The 18,917-nt window shown below is 40.7% G+C and overlaps 1 protein-coding gene across 1 annotated transcript; it reads right to left on the bottom strand.

Annotated features, from left to right (window-relative positions):
- Window positions 1-6,007: 6,007 nt before the first annotated feature.
- On the bottom strand, window positions 6,008-18,890 carry si:ch73-43g23.1 (uncharacterized). The gene is made up of 3 exons (XM_057849368.1): window positions 18,694-18,890; window positions 14,593-14,796; window positions 6,008-14,235 (listed from the first exon to the last, which is right to left on the bottom strand). Exon 3 carries the CDS (start codon window positions 14,157-14,159, stop codon window positions 6,525-6,527), a length of 7,635 nt encoding a protein of 2,544 aa, XP_057705351.1. The 5' UTR covers window positions 14,160-14,235; window positions 14,593-14,796; window positions 18,694-18,890; the 3' UTR covers window positions 6,008-6,524.
- Window positions 18,891-18,917: the final 27 nt, after the last annotated feature.

Genomic DNA, 18,917 nt, shown 5'->3' with positions numbered 1-18,917 from the left:
TTTCTGTTAAATTAGCAAAAACCTACTGTAAATGTTATGGTTATCGAAGGTTTTTACGTGTGTTTTACATTTTTCTGTTTTTTTTTTGTTTTTTTTTTAACAGTCAATTCTGTTAAACACAGCTACCAGTATTTTAAACTACTGTCGTTTTTATTTACACTCTAGAACCTAGAAGGAGGAATTTTGGAGGGTGGCCTTTGTCTTTTTTTGTCCTTTATACATCCGAAAATATCTCCAATGTGCCAATAAAACAAAAGCAGAACTACCTCTGTGTCACTTTTCAAATAAGTTTTATTTATCCACCAATTCTCTCTACCATCCTGTTCAGAGTTGATGGTAGCTAGCATATCATACCTAACGCCTAATCCGTTATCAAATAAATCACTAACTACTTAAATAATCCATAACAAAACAATGCTTTTGTGTATATTTGCTTGGATACTCCTTGTTATTGATGCATGACACAACGCATAACATGAAGACCGAATGACAAGAAGCTGCTTTACTTCACTGTGAGTCAACAATACAGTAATCAACAGTTGGGGTTTTACACATTTCCGACCTCCTCCAGAAAAAGGAGGTGATCATTAAAAACACAAGGAAACGCATCTTACTATCTAAACTATTGTCCAATTATCACCTTAAACCGGTTTATTATCTTACAGCCTGGCCCAAGCCACCTACATGTTTCCACATTCCTGATTACAGAATGCGGAAAGGCCACTTTTCCATTTGCCCTGTTGACTACATTTCCAGAAGATCTTAATATAAGTAAAATTGGGTAGAGGACAAAGATCAGTTGATAATAAATTATCTTAAAATGCCAAATAGTGCAACATCTCTACAACTACTTTTGCAACTTTCATGTGTTGCTAATACAGCATGAATTTATATACTACTGATAAGCAGCAAATGCTCAGACAGGCAATGAAATGAGGGGTGAAAACAACAGTGTGAGGGATGAGTTCGCCCTAGAAGTGATTGAGCGCGATGGCGTGTCAGACAGATAACAGTGAGTGCTCATTAGGTGTGGTTCCTGTTATCAAAAGGGTGACAGTACACCATCAATGCGCTGCACTCCCACTGAACCTTAGCAGCTTGCAGAGTGACAGATTGGATTAATGTTTGTTGTAATGCCATGTAATATTATCAGTGAAGACACCAAAACCTTCAACTACAAATCAACTGTTTATTGAGGCAATGAGTATACCATTGCCCCGTTGTTGCATCATCCTTGCATAATGGATACCAAGAAGCTACTTTAATTTAAAAATTATTCATTTATAAAAATTATAATGATCACTTTTGATTGGCACATCAGAGGCATTAAAGTTACCATAATTTTAGGACTATAATAGGGTGACCAAACGTCCTCTTTTTCCCGGACATGTCCTACTTTCACGTAGTATCCTCGTGGTCCGGGCGGGTTTTATAAATTCATAAAAATGTCCGATTTTTATGATATTTCACGGGACCAATTTGAAGAGAATCCCTCTGGCGCTGGGTGGCAGCGCCTGCCTGCGATGACATGGCTCCTAGTAGTAGGGAGGGAAGTAGTTCTTCTTGTTTTTGTTGGCAGTTTACCCCTTTCATGAGGCATTACCGCCATCTAATGGGTTGACGATTTGGCCACAACGCCTGAAGTTTTTTTTAGATAAATACGTATATATAATGACAACTGTTGACTTCTGTCGGAGCTTTGACTGTAAAATCCCGTTTGGTGTCGCATCGTTGCGCTGCCGATGATTGTAAACTTTTATCGCAAAGTTTGATTTTTACCTCAGCTAGCTATCAGTAAGCTAAACCGCGCTAGGCATTATGGGAAACGTAGTTTTTAACTGCTACGTTTGGAAACATGCTGGTTGAATAGTTTGTCAGTTTATTTCGGTTTTTGTTTGTGTTCAATCTAGAACATTGAATGAGAATATCAATTGAATGGGAATAACAATTTGTCAAGGACAATTGTCTTGATGGTAATTTATAAAAATGTTTAGTTGGCACATAGCCTACTGTGTTTATGTGTATTGACTGGACTACATTTCTATAGGCATCTTTGAGTGAACTTCGAGTAAAAGTCAAGTATCTTGAGGCCGGGCTGAGTGTTCTCTTTTTTGGAAATCAAAATATGGTCACCCTAGACTATAAGCCACTACTTTTCCCACTCATTTTGAATCCTGCGGCTTCTTTGCTGATTTATTGGGTTAATAGGTAACACTTTATTTGACAGTGGCGTCATAAGACTGCCATAAGACACTATCATGGGCATTAATGTGAAGGCATATGACAGATGTCATTAAGTGTCATTCGGCAAATTATGTCACTACTCCATTTATGTCCAGCTCAGATCTTTTACATCCATTCAAAAGTAAGACAATTTGCCGGATGACACGAAGTGATAACTTTCATAAGCATTTATTATTGCTAATGGCAGTGTCATGTCATTATTATGATGGTCTTATGACAGTCTTATGGCACTATTATCAAATAAAGTGTTACCAAATACCATAACTAACAATCAATTAAACAACTGGAAAGGTAACTGAAGAAATAATTAGCACACAACAGGAATTTTGATTGTTATTTACATCTGTAGCTCTGCAATGCATGCTAGGAGGCACGTTGGACGGCAGCAGGTGGCAGCAGAGGTTGACTGTCTTTCTCAAGGGAACAGTGATGGCCAAGCTTTTTGAAGCAATGAAGCTTTGAACAAATTGGCTGCAAAGAAAAGTCATGGGGGTTCATTTGGTCTTATGACAGTCTTATGATGCCGCTGTCAAATAAAGTGTTACCGGTTAATATCTTTTGGTGGAAATATCCCATAATACAGTGTGGACACCTGCGGCTTGACACCTGCAGTTTATAGTCTAGTGTGGCTTATGAACAAATGCTGTTTTTGTCTCAAATTTGTCAGGTGCGCCTTATAATATTATATATGCTACATTTATGTTAACAGTGATTTGCATGGTGTTTTCATTTATTTCTTAAATCTTATTAATTTACCCGTATTTTACACAGTGATTTTTTAAAAAAAATGTATATTTGCACAAAGTGGACCAAATATAACCAAAAAACAACAACTGTACGATGCAGGACACATCTACAACACTGCAATCTACAACCACAACAATAAACTCACCGTGTCAATAATGTTGTTTGTGTAAGACTAACACGGCTATGTTTTCACTGGGTTTTTCCAAATATATTTTCTAAATTTATTGTTATATTTATATTTATATACTTCATGTAGCTATTTATACGAGCCCCATGGTGCCAAAGTAGAGAAAAATTAACTTTCATAGGTAATCTGTGCCCACAGCAGATCAGTGCCGCCCATAAGACAATTTAAGCAACCGCCTTAGGGTGCACCAGCATCCAAAAAGGCGTCAAGAAAAATATTCAAATAATATTTGATGAAAGCAGTATTCAAAAAAATTATACAAAACAATAAAACAAAAGAACAACAAAAATGTTCATAATAAGTCTTTAAATAATAATGAAATCATTTTTCTAGTGTGCCTTCTGCCCGTTTCACTTTTTCCTGTGCTGCAATAATTTCACCACGGACCCTAGTCCCACCACACAGCAGACCAGCGAGCTACCTGAAGGTGCTATTTTTAGCCCCCGCAGTTGAGGGACGTTACGGTGACAAGTCAAATTCATGAAAAGACAAAAGCCCTTCGAGTCAGAAGAAAAAGAAAGAAGACAGCAAAGACGTGAAGAAAAACAGAGGTTTGTTGCGATTATTTTTTTCAACAGCATAAGCACGTAGACTTAGCGCGACTGCAAGCTAGCGGTTATAGAGCTTATATGACTTAGTGTTAAAGAAAAATTATATCATTAGCCAGGCTGTTGGACTAGTTTCAGTTAAATTTACTCCCCCTCCAATTTTAGAGAAATTTGGACAAAGTGTATGGGAGACTAAAATTGTCTTGCTTATTTTCATGTGATGTGAACCACTTTTACCTTGTGTTAAATTGTGCTTTTCAAATAAATTTGCCTTGCCTAAAAGTGCCAAGGTTATTTAAATACAGTAAATACACCATTAAATATGGAATTAATAATTTCAAAGTTCTGTGGTATCGGGGACTAAAAGTGCTACGGATTTAAATGCAAACATTTGTTATTAAATGTGTCATTAAATCATTAAAATGGCGATCACATTCAGGTAAAAACATTCTTTTTTTTTTTTTTTGCTATCATATATTATTTAATTCATTATTATTTAATAGTCCTGTGTAGTTGTCGTGCTTCAAGAATTTATTTTCTTTCAACTACGCCCATCAATGATAGTGGCCGGATCCAATAGACAGGTACAGTAGGCCACAAGAATTTAGGCGCTATTATGGTTGTGTCATGCTGGTTTCACAATCAACAGCTATTTGACTAATGTAATGTAACATTTCACTTTCTTCTCTTTGTAGATTCTCCTCTGAAATATTTTCTTTCTACCTCTGTACATCCTGGGCCATCTTTTACAGCGAACTTATCCACATCAGCACCAAGTCCAAGCCCACCAAGTCCAGGAAAGAAGTGCACCTTCCAAAACAACTGTCATATGAAAGTGCAATAGATGCTTTTGCATCAGTGAAGACAAGGTGAGTAAGGTTATAAGTCAAGGTGAAAAAAAAAGTTGCATTTTAAAGTGTTTCTGTGTGTCTTTAACTAGGTTTGTGTGGGTGGGTGTTAATCATATTGTAATAACAATTGTAATTTATTTAATGCATTTGTTTTTTAAGTGTTTTCATTGGTGCTTTTGAATAGTTATTACAGCATTTTTCTTTTAATTTCTGCACTTGTTCGTTGTTTTTTTTTTTTTTTTTTTTTTTGTATAATAAATTACAAAGAGATAACGTGCTTTTCCGGTGTGAGTGTTTAAGTATATGTGGTGAAAATAGAGGGGGGCGCCAATAAATATGTTGCCTAGGGCACCAAATTGGTCAGGAACGGCCCTGGCCCACAGTTTAGTAGTCTGTGCATTTTGAGCTCATTTTATTGACATTTTCACACATTCACTTCAAAGCCGAAACAGAAATTGTGCTTTAACGTACAAACAAGATGCGTCTGCTTTCAATTACAAGAAATACAAACGTAAGGACGTAAAAGACTGCGTAACAGAGACTCACTGAGGCTTCTCACGAAAGGTTGGCTGCTTTAGAATAAGAGTCATCAAACTTGGCCGTCAGATTTATTTGGCTGTGGCGTCCTCTAGTGGTCACTCAAGCCTACTGGCGATGAAGCAATGGCACTGTTGACGTTTAGAGCCACTTTTCATGGACATTGGTGACAAAACACAGCTAGAACGTCATTAATTATTTTTTTTTGTTTAAATGTAGGAATGTTTTTGCTTATATGAAAGAAATACTGTAAGTTGAGAGCAAAAAAAAAATTAACACAGCTTCAAACAATGAAAAGATTGGTTTTAGTTTGAAACTAGCCAAAGGTCCAAATGTTCAATAGATGAGAATAAACTATTTCATAATTAAAAAAAATAATATATATATTCATAAAATAAATATATCATAAAAATATAAATAAAATTGTAAAAACATTTTTATGTACTAGACGCATGAAGAAGTATCTTCTTGCTGTATGAATTTCACTTTTTGTATTGGACTTGAGAATGAATGAATGAATGAACATTTCTCTTGGCCTACTCTAATTCATCGTAGTGCATCTTTATGACCAATAGATTTTGTAGTTTTTTTTTGTTTTGTTCATTTTTCAAATTTAAACAATTTAAAAAAAATCATTCTAAAAGGGCATAATTGTTCAAAAACATTGCTTGAAAGGTTTACTAAATACATCATCTATAGTCCATTGATAAGATGTGAATAGTTCTTTGTCTATATGTGCTCTGCAATTGGTACCCAACCAATCAAGGGTAGGGTAAGGCCCCGCCTCATCTACGAAAATGGGGAAAAAAATACATAGTTACAGAAAATAAATCTCTAATATAGAACAGCATTACAACGGCACTGATATACGAGAAAGAATGAGTAAATCAGTTAAGTAAATATCTCACCTCTTTTATTGGCATTTCTGTGATAGACATCATGTGCACAAATTAGTCGTTCAATTTTGAGAAAATAGAGACAAAGTAACACAGTTGTAGTTGTCAACAGTGACAACAACGTAACTCATTTTCAAGTTTCATGGGAGAATTTTCGTTGGCAAAGTACACACAACAGTTACTTGCTTATTTTTATCTCAGAGCAAGGTGACTTTAGTGTGTCTTGTATCAAAAAAGACCATGAAAATGATGGATCTGTTAACCTATATATAACATAGACCTCCCTTTCACACTCCCGTTTTAAAAAGCATTATCTCAAAAATGTTTTTTTTTTTTTTTTTTTTTAACTCAGCGGACACTTAGAGGCAATGAATAAACAACAACTACTGAATCGCTCTCTTCAATTACAACATGAAAACTCAAATAACATTACGAGCTAACATTAGGCTCCCACTTTATACAGTGTGTATTTAAAACTTGACAGGCTCCAGCAAGACGGCCCATGTCCGCTATTTCAGGACCTTTTGCCCCCTGATGGGGGAAGGCCGGGTGGATGTTTATGGTAGTAGACCGGCGGAGTTTGATTGGAGCTAGCATTCATCCCTGTCGGAACGTAATACATACCCTCCAGGTAGCTCTGCTCCATTGGTGGATGGTTTGGACCTTCTGGTTTGGATCCCTGACCAGAGCAATTCCTGTAGTTGCTACTGGGGGCATTTGGGTGCATTGACGCTGCAGATAAAGCCTCAGGATATCGAGGCGGCTGGTGTTGAGACTGAGGATGAGCAACGGGAGCAGCATAGGGCATGTACTGTGGCGCTGGTCCATACATGTTGGGGTTGTGGAGGGACGTGTATGGGGCTGCTGTCGGAGGGTAAATGCCTGAGTGAGACATGCCCTGTTGGGGGATGAGAACTTCCACATACTGGCCAGTTTCTGGGTCAAACAACATCTTCCTCAAGGGTTGCATAGGGACTTCAATATAAAAATACTTCCCTGTTTCAGGATCAAGGAGGACTCGTCGAGGTGTTTGCCCATAACTGCTCTCTGAATACAAACTGGATGTGTCACCCCCGTACTCAGAGCCATACTGCCCACACATGTATTGAGGATCCATGGGAGGGAGGCCAGGGGAATGGCTGTGGCCAGGATCACTGTAAGGAGCACCTGGCATGCTGGGTGGCTGCTGCTGGGGGGATCTATGGTGAGGAAGCCGTCGAGGGTCAATGGGCACGTGTGGAGGACATACCGGAGGCTGGTGAAGAGGCTGGTACATGGCGGGTGGTTGGCTTGGACCTTGAGGACTTGACTTGGGTGATGAACTGGGCTGGAAGTTTAAGGGCTGATGGGGACGCAGAAGAGGCTGGGGTGCTTGATAGGGTATGGCATGACCTGGGGAGTGTGGAGGCACCGGTGGGGTGACGTTGTGTGGGCTGTGGTGGTGATGGGGTGCAGGCGGGGGGCAAGCTGGCTGAGCAGGGCAGCCAGCTGTACAGGAACAAGGAGGAGGAAACGAGGGGTTCTGATAGCGATTTGGCCTCCTGTGGGTCAAATCTGGCATCAGGGGACTAAAACTCTCTCTTTCATCATAACTTGGAGGGTCATCAGAGGCATAAGAATGCGTGTCAGCAGCTCTTTGAGTGTGTTCACCGGACACTGACCTACGGTATTGCTGCTGTGTGTGTCCGGGGGCTTGTGATGTGGAGATAGCAGCAGGTGGTTCTGGATTGTTTGAATATGTTGTCACTGCTGTTTCATGCGGGTTTGGCTCAACAACAGTGGGATGGCTTGAAGTTCTGACTTCTGTAGAAGATTCAGGCACCTGTTTTGGTCCTGTATCAGAATTTCGTTCCTCGGTTAAGGGAATACTTGGCACGGGAACTGATGGTGCGGTCGTAGCATATGTTAATCTCACAGGGGCAGTTCCTGGGTTCTGCTGATGACCTTTGGAGGCCTCATTACTTGATGATGATGATGCACCCAGATTTGTGACACTCGGCGTTGTTGTTATTTTGCTTGGTGGAGGTTTGAGGCTGGATACAGCAGAGACAGATAGTTTTTTCGTTTGATTAGATGCTGAGGACTCACTGGGGATCTTCCTGTAGATTGTGGGTGATGACACAACTATTGTTTGAGGCCTCTCCTCACTCTGAAGTTTTCCATTTGTCATGGCAAGTGTTTCATTTGTCTTTGCTCCTAAATCTGCAGGTTTGAATTTACAAATTGGTTTGGGAGGTACGGCTGGCTTTTCTGAGTTTTTAGCGATTGATTTGACTTTAATGGTTTGTGGCCTGTTTGCAGCGCTATTTGTGGTTATCCCTTGTTTTGGTGGCTCTTTAGAAAGGGACCTCACCTCAATTGGTTGAGGTCTGAATCTTCTTATTGCAGGTGATCTTGGGGGGAAGGTTGGGTCCTGTCTTTTAATTGCTTCAAAGTCTTTGTGTTCCCTTTGTTTGTTTAGACATAAAAGTTGGTCTTGTCGATTTCCAAGGGGGATAGTTGTTTTTGGCTGAATGGGACCTCCTTCGTCTTCTTTGGTTTTTGAGGGCTTGTCAACATGATCAGGCAGCAATGCAGGGCTAGGAACATTAGATGATGCAGGCATTGACTTCTCTTGATGCAGCTCAGCTACACAATCTGAAGACGTCTGGAGCGGGACCTCCAAGCAGTTCACATGTTTTTGCGGGACATCTTCCCCCCTAGTTTTATTCTGGCTGTTACCCACCATTGCCCCGATGTCAGCTTGGTAGCCTTTTTCCTTCAATAACATTGAAATTGAGTGACTACTACTGCTTGTGGTGTTTCCAGTGGTTGTCATCTCAGTGGGTGAGGAGACCTGAAGAAGGGTGGGAACCTCTTCCTGAGGCAGTGGTACACAAGTCTTTGCTTGGCTAGATCCATCTCTTATCACCACAACAGCAGTGGACACTTCTCTTTCCTTACTTGGCAGTTTGGGGAGACTTCCTAACATGGGAGTTTTTTTGTCACTTCTCACCATGACAGGCTTGTCCTCATTGTCTGACATCAGTGATTCTGTCTGCATATTAAAACCTTGTTTGCCCTGTTTATTTGGTACTCCACAAGTTGGTGGTTCTTGCAATCCTTCCTGTGAGGGGTTCTTACCTTTCTCTCTGTTTGTAGAGATCAATGTTTTAATGTCATGATTCTCTGGGTCTTTAGGGTGTTTGATTTGATTTTTTTTGTCTTTCCAGCATACTGCCTTACATTGTATTTGCATCGGCTGTACTTGAGATAGAGGCTTACCTTCACTCGGATTAAGTGGTGAAGGTAATTTAGACAAATGTTCATCTTTCTCCTCCACTTTTATTTCTTCACCCCTCTCCACTATGCACTTAGTTGTGCTTTCCTGACCTAACTCCACTTTCTTTCCTTCAGTCTTTTCTTCTCCTTCCTCTTCAATTCCCTCCTTGTTTGTCCCACTTAATTGTTCATTCCGGTCCTCGGTGATGTCTGGGGGTGATACACAGCTGGTTGCTTTGAAAGTCAGATTATATGTATTCTTTATAAGTCTTCTGACATCTCTAACTTTGTGGATAGGGCCCTTGACTTTACTTTCGTCATTTATATCATCTTTGTCCGTTTTAAGATCTTCATTGGTCTCTTGCATGTTTTCGCCCTTCAGTCTGAAATTCATATCTGGTGAGGACATGTCTTGATTGTATTCTGCATCTGGTGTAAGGCAGACATTAAGAGATGCTTTCTTTTTCTTGTCCCCATGAAGTATGGTCTCCTCTGTTTTCTGTATCATGTGGCGGCGCTTGTCACCCTGTTGCACTTGTTTATGAACCTCTGTGTTTTCACATTCCTGATGTTGGCTTGCCTTCCTGGCTTGCACTGAAGGGGCTCCCGTGTTCCCGGCAAAGACATTTGGTGAGTCTCCTCCTTTGCTTTGATGCAATAGCTTGCCATCATCTATATGTTGTATTTTACCTCTTGGCAGTGAGCTATCCGAAGGCACTCTATGTTCGGATCTTATTTCAGATGCTGGTGAGGTTGTATTGCCTTCTTGAGAACCCCACTGTTGGTTGTCACTGTGTGAAAGGTTAGTAATTCTGTTGCTGCTGTTTGAACTTGGTTGTTTTTTTGATTTTTCTTGATAGTTATTTGCTTGTCTGATGCCATTGCTTTGACTGTGTTCTACTGTCGCACCCAAACCTCTGCAGGGATGACTGTAGTCAGACTGCAGGAAGGTATTTACGTTGTCACAGTCCTGTAGCTCCTCAGTGTTGTCATTTCCCCCCAAAACTGGGTTTCCTTCATCTTCCTCTGGCTCATCAGGCTTTTTGTCAGCACTTTGCATCTTCTTTGACAAAACACTCTTGATAAGGCAAGTGGCCATTTTTGTTTTAGAGCATGTTTCATCCAGAGAACTAGACTTTTGAAGTTTGAATTTTTGTTCATTTTGCTCAGGGTCAGGGCTGGGTTCAGGAGTGTAGCCTTCTTTGCCTGATGCTGGAGTACTGTATTGTCTCAGCAATTCCCCTGTTGAAGGCCTTTCAAGTGAGGGGCTGTTTTCCATCACGGGAAGACCCGGACTGTTATTTTCACTGCTGTCATCCACGCTCTCCTTTCTTTTCAACTGGATCTGTCTCTTTGGCACTCCTCTTCTGACATTTCTTGACTCTTCTTTTTCCACAGCCACGTCAATGCACTCAAAGCTTCCCATCTCATAGCAGGGGACTGGATCAATTCCATCCGAATGGTAGAGAGAATGCTGCTGGAATGAAAGGTCATCACTGTCCAGCTTTGATGCAGAACCCCTGAAATCGGCATAGGTTGGCCAAGCACCACTAATCCCAGCTGGGCTCTCTTGAGTAGATGGCTGGGATATGTTGGTAGATGATCGGTGGCTGGAGTTGTACATATCAAGGTAATCTACCTCAGGGCTGGACAGGCTACGAAAAGCCACATCTGTGAGCCACTTCACTTCATTGTCCGCCTCATCCAATTCACTTCCCATGCTAGAGCTTGAACTGCGGCCAGGCCTGTTTGTGACCGATCCAGGACTGAACTTGTTCTGTGGAGCAGGATTCTGAAGTCGCCTGGTTGGACCACCACTCTTGTCTCGATGAGAAGAAAGTTTCTGTCGACTTTGTTGTTCCTGTGGCTGTCTGGTGGTAGGCAAACTCTCTGAATAGGTATGTAATGTTGGCAGTCCCTGACAGTTCTCGCTGTTTGTGGGGGCTGTACCGGGACTTGCAGGCCCTTTTCTATTCTTGGCATTGAATGACAGCTCAACCTGTTCCCCTCTGTAACTAACTTCCCTTTCCCACTCCTCCCACTTTTCAAACTCTTGCCCCTCCCTATATTTTTCTCTGTTCATCCCCCTTTGCCTTTCTCTCTTTTCCTCCTGCTGCATTTTCCTTTCCAATTCCATTTGCTTTCCAAGTCGGACACTTTGAGGCAGACTATTATTATCAAGTGGTAAAATATCGGGGCTTTCCCGATTCAGCACAGTCTTCTTTAAATAACTATTCTGTGAGGACACTTCGAAGTCAGGGGGGGCTCTGTTCTGCCACTGTCGACGTGGTTTCTCAGGTGCTATAATGTGTACAGGTGTAAATCTGGTTAATGGGGGAGAAGGAGTTTTCCTTCTGTTAACATGGTTGGCCATATTCTGCACAAACCTTGTTCTTTCACCAAATCTTTGTCTTGAGTGATCAGATGTACAATGCGACTTGAATGAATTGTGTGTGTGTTGATTTAATCGTTTTTCTTCTCTCTGTAGAGATTTAGCCTTGTTAGAAATATGTTGAACCCGTCCATTTTTATCAAACAGAAAACTGGGAGGAAATGACTTATTTTTAACAGGGCTAATAAAATGACTAGTAGGCCCAGCAACAGGTATTTCCTTCAGTGTACGCCTGTCCTTTGAGTCTTGTTCACTGGGTGCTTGGGCAACCTTTTCCTCAGCTAGGAAAGGTGAATTAGATACTGGCGATTGAATCAGCACAACAGGGGAAAGTCTTTTGGAGTCATGTACTTTGTTTTCCTTGTTCAATTCAAATTCTGGTTGAACCTCATGTCTTTCCAATTCAGGTTTGGAGGAGGTGACTCCCTCGCATGTCTCCAAAGGCGGGGTTGGCTGTAAATAGTGGGTGTTGTACTCAGAAGAGAGGGTTGATGGCGAACGTTGGTTATATGTGTACACTGGAGAGGGTGTAGTAGGGGATGGATCTCTACTCCTGAGCTCAGGTGAGGAATTTGGGCTTTGGTATCTCAGGTTAGGTGAGGGAGTGCAATGCATTGGCTGAGGTGAAGATGTGAATGACCTGGACTGATCTATTTCAGCCTGTAGCGCCAATTCTGAGAATCCCGATAGATGAGAACAGTCTTTTGATGTACTTTCTTGACTAGGGGAGGTGTTTTTTCTAGCCGGTGATGCAAGTGTTATGTGAGACTCAGGAGTGGGGAGACAACAGAGCTCAGGAGACGGGGAAGTGTGCTCCTGCTCAGGTAGAACAACAGAGTACGATATTCCAGAGATGTGAGGGGAAGAAGTTAAACTTCTTGATGGATCACACTCTAAAAGGGGAGAGTCTGCTGTTGTTTGCGCTTTAGAGTAATTGTCTCTCCTTTTGACCTTAGGCGAGGATTCTGTGATCCTGATCTCGGGTGAAGGTGCTGTGTGTGTACTCTCGACAGAAGAACAGGTGCTCCTAATGCCAGGAGATGGAGATAAACTATAACTGATCACAGGGGAAGGAGTGTGGGCCTGTGTGATTATTTCAGAAGATGCAGAATTAGGCCTTGAGATTCCAGGTGAGGAAGTTCTTGACCCACTTTTATGGAGTGCTGGTGCTGATGGTGCACTCAACAGGTCAGATGATGGAGAGCTGAGCTTTAATTCAGACACAGCACTATTACTGACAAATGGGATGAATGATATAACAGGAGATGGCGGGGTATTTCTTGGGGAGGCTGTTGAGATGACAGTGCCAAACTCAGTACTTTTAAAGTCAATTTCTGTTGTACAGAAATCTTCAGTCAACTCAGCGCTATGGAAAGACTTTTCTGTTTCTATATCTGGTGTGGAGCCTCTACTCATAAGATCAGGCAAAGAGACTCTTCCTCTCAGCTCACTGAAAGGAGATGAGACATGACTTTCAGTCAAGGGGGAAGTATAATTCGGCTTAGAAGAGGGCAGTGCTTCTCGTGGCGGGGATTCTGTATATCCAGATGAAGGTGAATGAGGTGAAAGGTCAGTTCTGGATGCTAAAGTTGAAGCTTGATCTGAAGGTGTGGCACCAGGTGATAAACTGGTGTTTTTGTTAAAGTGTGTGCTCCCTGGCTCAGGTTCTATTCTTCTTAACTGGCACGGGGTATTCACCGATCCTGAGGATGAAGAGGTGCAGTTCACAGGCTCACAGGAAGGACTTGGAGTTAGGGATCGATGTGACAAGCTGGATAGACTGTTATTCCTTGTAATATTTAACACAGGGGTTTGTTTCACTTGTTCACTTTCTGCAAGAAGTAATGAAGGTGAACAACTCGTCTCTGTAGAGGAATAACACAGAAATGAGGCTGTTTCCTGTGAACAGAGGCTAGAACAGCTGTTGCGTCCAGTAGAAGGGGTCCTCTCCTCAAAGTCTGTGTTGTCAAATTCAGATAGAGAGCATGCTGTGTTTAGCTGGGGTGCGCAGGGTTTACTTTTCAACTCAAAACCTGAGCTACTATCTTTAGAAATTTTTGAGCTCACTATGATTTCCTCAGGCTGCTCAGACACAGTGCACTCACCCTGCTGTGCAGGGCTATGAATCCTCTCTGTTCGGTCGTCAGTCCCTTCTTCTCCTTCAATAGAGCCTGGTGCTGTATGGTATGAGCCTGAAGAGTCATTCAATTCATCCACCAAGGGTGAAGCAACCGTTTTTCTCTCCGCCTCGGTGTAGGAATGGATAAATGATCCAATGGGAGGACTGCTTGGTGCCGACGATGACTCACAATCATCCCCAAATATGTCACACAAGCAAGTGGTCTCAGAGATTGCACCACGTTGACTTGGAGAATTCGTGATGTCAAATATTTCAACGTGGTTAGGGGTGCCGTCCCGATGGTGCAAGGAAAACGGCGTGCGTGGTGGACTGCGCAGCAAGGAATAGCTGTCCCCATGAAGAGTCCAGCTGTCCATCACTAGTCCATACGCATGAAAATCTCAATGTGGTCGTCCAGTCTGTCTTCTCTCAGCTTGTGGTTCACCTCTTAGACTGGGAATGAGATAGGATCACCAATATGGTGTGTGAAGTTCATTCACTTTTTATTACTACAGATATATCATTTGATCAAGAAGTACAATGTTGACAATTGTGAATATTATTGTTGAAAGTGGCGGTCATCTGAAATCTTTAGTTGCATTGCTATACTGTAATTATATTGTAGTCATAATGTATAACCAACTGCAATTTAAACATATTTGAAATAGATTGTATTATGGGAACAGTGACAAAAGACTAGTTAACCCCATTTAACACTATCACAAATTAGGGTTTTTTTCTTATCTTTCACAACAAAACTTAAAAGCTTAAACATTACCACACTGCAATGACACAAAATATGTACTGTACCTTGGCCCAAAATTGGTCTTTTCCAAAGAGCATCAAGTTCCTCTGTATAACAAATTCTGCCAGTCATCCAGAGAAATGTCTCTTAGGCGTGCACCACAGAACCCTTCAAGTCTCAGGGCTCACTAAGTGAAGACGAGCAGCTTTGTAACACCCAAAAGAGACTGAGCCTCACTCCTTCAGATCAATGTGGTGGCATGGATCAGGCTTCAATAAAAGAAAAAAAAAAGCAATGAGGTGCATCACGTTGCCATCTGCAGTGCTCTCGTCTTCATTTCCGCCCCTCCCTTCGGATTTGGCCTTGGTCAAAGCGCCTTCTGAGTCCACCCTGGCTCCTCACTTTTCTTCTCCGAGCTTCACTGTATGGGTGGGCATTGGCTTTCTTGTGAACGCTGGGCCGGGTGAGTTTATAGTTAGCAGCAGGTGCTGATCCAGCCAGGACGGATGAGTGCGACTGGAATCTGACACTTAGGGCTAGCTCAGTCACAGGGCTCGCCTATATATAGAACCATACTATCGGAGACTGATAGCCATTTCTTTAGCTGCTTTCCCAGGCAAGATGGGAAAGGAAATAGATGTGAACAAAGCACATTGTATGGGCCACAAAATTCTGAACAATGTTTACAGCACTCTCTTGAAGTTGACTTTGTAGGTTAATTGGGAATGTGTGTAGATGAGGAGCAGGTCAAAAGTGACTGTTGTGCATCTGACTTTGACAGCCCACACACAGGTTAAATGACTAAGTAATGAGGCATTGCCTCTTAATACTTAAATATATATCTTTCTGTATAATCTGTATATTTACCATAATTTTGGACAATGAGCCGCTACTTTCCCCCCTCATTTTGAATCCTGCGGTTTATAGCCCAGTGCGGAATATTTGTTGATTTATTTTAGGTAATAGGTAACACTTTATTTGAAGGAGGCATCATAAGACTGCAATAAGGCCGTCATAATTACGACATGCCACTATAATGGATTTTAACGAATGCTTATGACAAATGTCATTAAGTATCATCAGGCAAATTATGTCACTAACTTAATTATGTCCAGCTCGGATCTTTTACACCCATTCAAAAGTGAGATAATTTGCCAGATTACACAAAATGGCATCTGTCATATGCATTCTTTAATGCTCATGTCGGTGTCATCTCATAATTATGATAGGCTTATGACAGTTTTATAGCGCCACTGTCAAATAGAGTGTTACCAAATACCATTTGTATTGAACCGTTTCGGTACGTGGTACTCGGTTCGGAACGGTGGCGTACCAAATGAGTTTCTGATGTAATGTAACCCTTATTTTTCGAGGCTGTGAGTCGATCGGGTTACAGTTTCTTTGTGTAGATTATATTTACTCTGTCTTCTCTACTATAATGAGGACCAACACGGTGGGACAGTATAACCCAGAAACGTCAACAGCGCGGCAACGTGGCCGCCGCGAAAATGCAGTGAAACGCGGGCGTTAAAGTCAATCAGCCAATGCACACCAGTCGCAGAGCGGCCGCGTGTTAGACGTGTCCCAGAAGCGGCTCAACACGACGCACGCAAAAAGAACAGCAGAGTTTATTATTTGACGCGAGACGCGACCCACCTGCGTCAATACTACAACCGGCAGCTAGGATCGGGCAGACCGGAAGTCACTCGTGTAAAAATACGGTCGATCCGGTCGATTTTCAAACTAATATGTAATCGTAACCCACTTTTTGAGTCTATCAAATCTCTTGAGTGGTAGATCGAGGCACAGTTGACTTGTCTTTGTTGATTTACTGCTGTCTTCTCTGCTATAATAATAACCAACACGGCCCTGTGTTCAATACAAAACCCTCCTACCACAACAAAACAAGTAGGAACTAATATTCACATAGGAACTTAAGTTATACAACATAAAATATACAATATAAATGAATACTACATCACATTTGTAAAATATAAACACATAAAAAAATAACAGCCCATTTAAATAAAATAAATTGAAATGAGCTAAAACACCTGTAATTAAATAATAAGAATTATACACACATCCTGCTTACATAATTAAATTGATTAATTTCTGTGTGGTGCGTTAACTTGAGAAAATCCACCAATAAGGTTTGGAAACCGTTCATAAGAAAAAAAAAAGATTCATTGAGGCATTTCATTTGTAAAATACATGTTAAAATCTTTGTCATTGGGATTGCTTTTCTCTTTAGTACAGGACTTCTTTTTTCTTCTTTCAGAAAGAGAGCTGACCAATACGCGGGGTCTGAAAGGTAAATTGTTGTTGGATTATCTTTAAATACCCGCTACTTTTTGAGCAGAATTCTAGCTTTGTAAAGGCTCATGTTTGTTGAAAGCACAAAGGTGTGTAATAAACAACTAGCACATTTATATTTTGCATTTTGTTTTCTTACTGTACCGAAAATGAACCGAACCGTGACCTCAAAACTGAGGTACGTACCGAACCGAGATTTTTGTGTACAGTTACACCCTTAATAGCTAGCAATTAATGAAACAACTGGAACAGTAACTGAAGAAATAATTAGCACAGAACACGAATTTTGATTGTTATTTACATCTGCAGTGCTGTTATGCATCCTAGAGGCATGTTATTTCATGTCATTATCATTACAACAGTGTTGACAGCAGATGGCAGCAAAGGCTGACTATCTCCCCCAAGGGAGCAGTGATGGCCAAATGAAGTTTCTTGAAGCAATGAAGCTTTGTAGCCAATTAGTTCAAAGCTTCATGGTGGTTCATTTGTTCTCAGACAGTCTTATGATGTCAGTGTCAAATAAAAGTTTTACCGGTTCATATCTTTCGGTGTAAATATACCATAATCCAGTGAGAACAGCTGCAGCTTATAGTCCACTGTGGCTTATCTATGACCAAATGCCATTTTCGCGTCAAATTTGGTGCGTGGTGGCTTATAGTCAGGTGCGCCTTATAGTTCGAAAATTACGGTACTTGTACTTTGGCAAAAGACCCATAAAACGTCTGGCTGGACAAGGTTGATTCCATTCATTGTGAATGTACCAACTGTTTCTCTCTTAATACCTCATGAGATCAGCCTTAAATATCTGTCATTTAGTCATTCAACACATGCTAATGGAAACTATTTGGCTGCAGCCAAAGCCAAAATTGTCCACTCTTTGAATATCAAATCATTTGCACAATGATTTCACTCAGCAGTTGGAGTAGGAGTCCACTGTTCCTGTTTAGTCAAGATGTTGCAACATTGCATTAATTATAGTGTGGTGTGAAGAAGACATTGTCAATACAAAAGCCTTATGTCAGTTGGTCAGTCATTTATTTATATTTATTAACGAACAATGTATTTCAATACAGCTGACTAATTCATTCATTGGTGTTCCTAACTTCAAAATGTTTATGCCTTTTCGATTCTGATTACCCTTTGTACAGTAATTGGTGTGCACGTGGGTCATTCTTTGCCTGCTTGCTCGGCTATTGTAATATTCGGTCAGATGACGTGTTTAACCTCTTGAAACTTGTATTATTAGGGCTACCTAAGTATAACTGGCTAATTGTTGTAGCTGAAAGACACAAATAACTTCAGGAGTTGACGTCAGATTTATTTTTAAAGGCCAAAAATGTATATACGGGCTTACAGTGGATCATCATTTCTCCATGCCTTGGCTCTGGTGGTTCAACTCTGGTTACATTTAACGCACACAAGAAAAACAGCACATGAACGTTGACTCTAGTTACAATTCATAAACATCAATATTAGATAAATGAACAGTTAAAAGCTCTTAAAAACCGATAAAACAAGAAGCCTATGTGGAGTTTCTAAACTGTGTTTCACAGCCTATGAAGCTCCCCCCCACTTTATTTATGTTCTATTGTTTAGACTTATATTTGTTCATTTATGTTAGGCTACTTATTCATTTCCTTATGATTAAAAAAAAAAAAAAAATCAATGTTTGCGCGATCATCAAAATATATTCCATTTCACTTTGCATAATATGTCATTTGTACTTATTTTTCTATTTGTACAGTATATTACTTATATCTTTATTATTAAGAGAAAAAAGTAAATGTTTACATTAACTTTTAAATCAGTAAAAAAAAAAAAAAAAAAAAATCAAACATTTTTGTACTCACCACCATTTGAAACTGTGAGCCGAAATTCAAAGGGTATCAAAGGGCTTTAATTTAAATGACTACAAGTTTGAAAAACACTTCTGTGGTTATTTCAGGTTCAGCTAGATGTACATTATAAAGAAAACTGCAAATAAAAACTTTATTATTTGTTAAAGAAACGTTTTTGTCTTAGAAAGTTGCTAACTGAAAACGTGACCATGAGAGAGAAGTAGGAAGTGCCAAAT

This window comes from Corythoichthys intestinalis, chromosome 11, assembly GCF_030265065.1.
Source record: "Corythoichthys intestinalis isolate RoL2023-P3 chromosome 11, ASM3026506v1, whole genome shotgun sequence".
NCBI lineage: Eukaryota > Metazoa > Chordata > Actinopteri > Syngnathiformes > Syngnathidae > Corythoichthys > Corythoichthys intestinalis.
This window is presented reverse-complemented; position numbering and strand designations above follow the sequence as displayed.

Bases quoted from the DNA above. Each gene is read 5' to 3' on its own strand.
- si:ch73-43g23.1 (XM_057849368.1), bottom strand. From the start codon at position 14,159: ATGGACAGCTGGACTCTTCATGGGGACAGCTATTCCTTGCTGCGCAGT.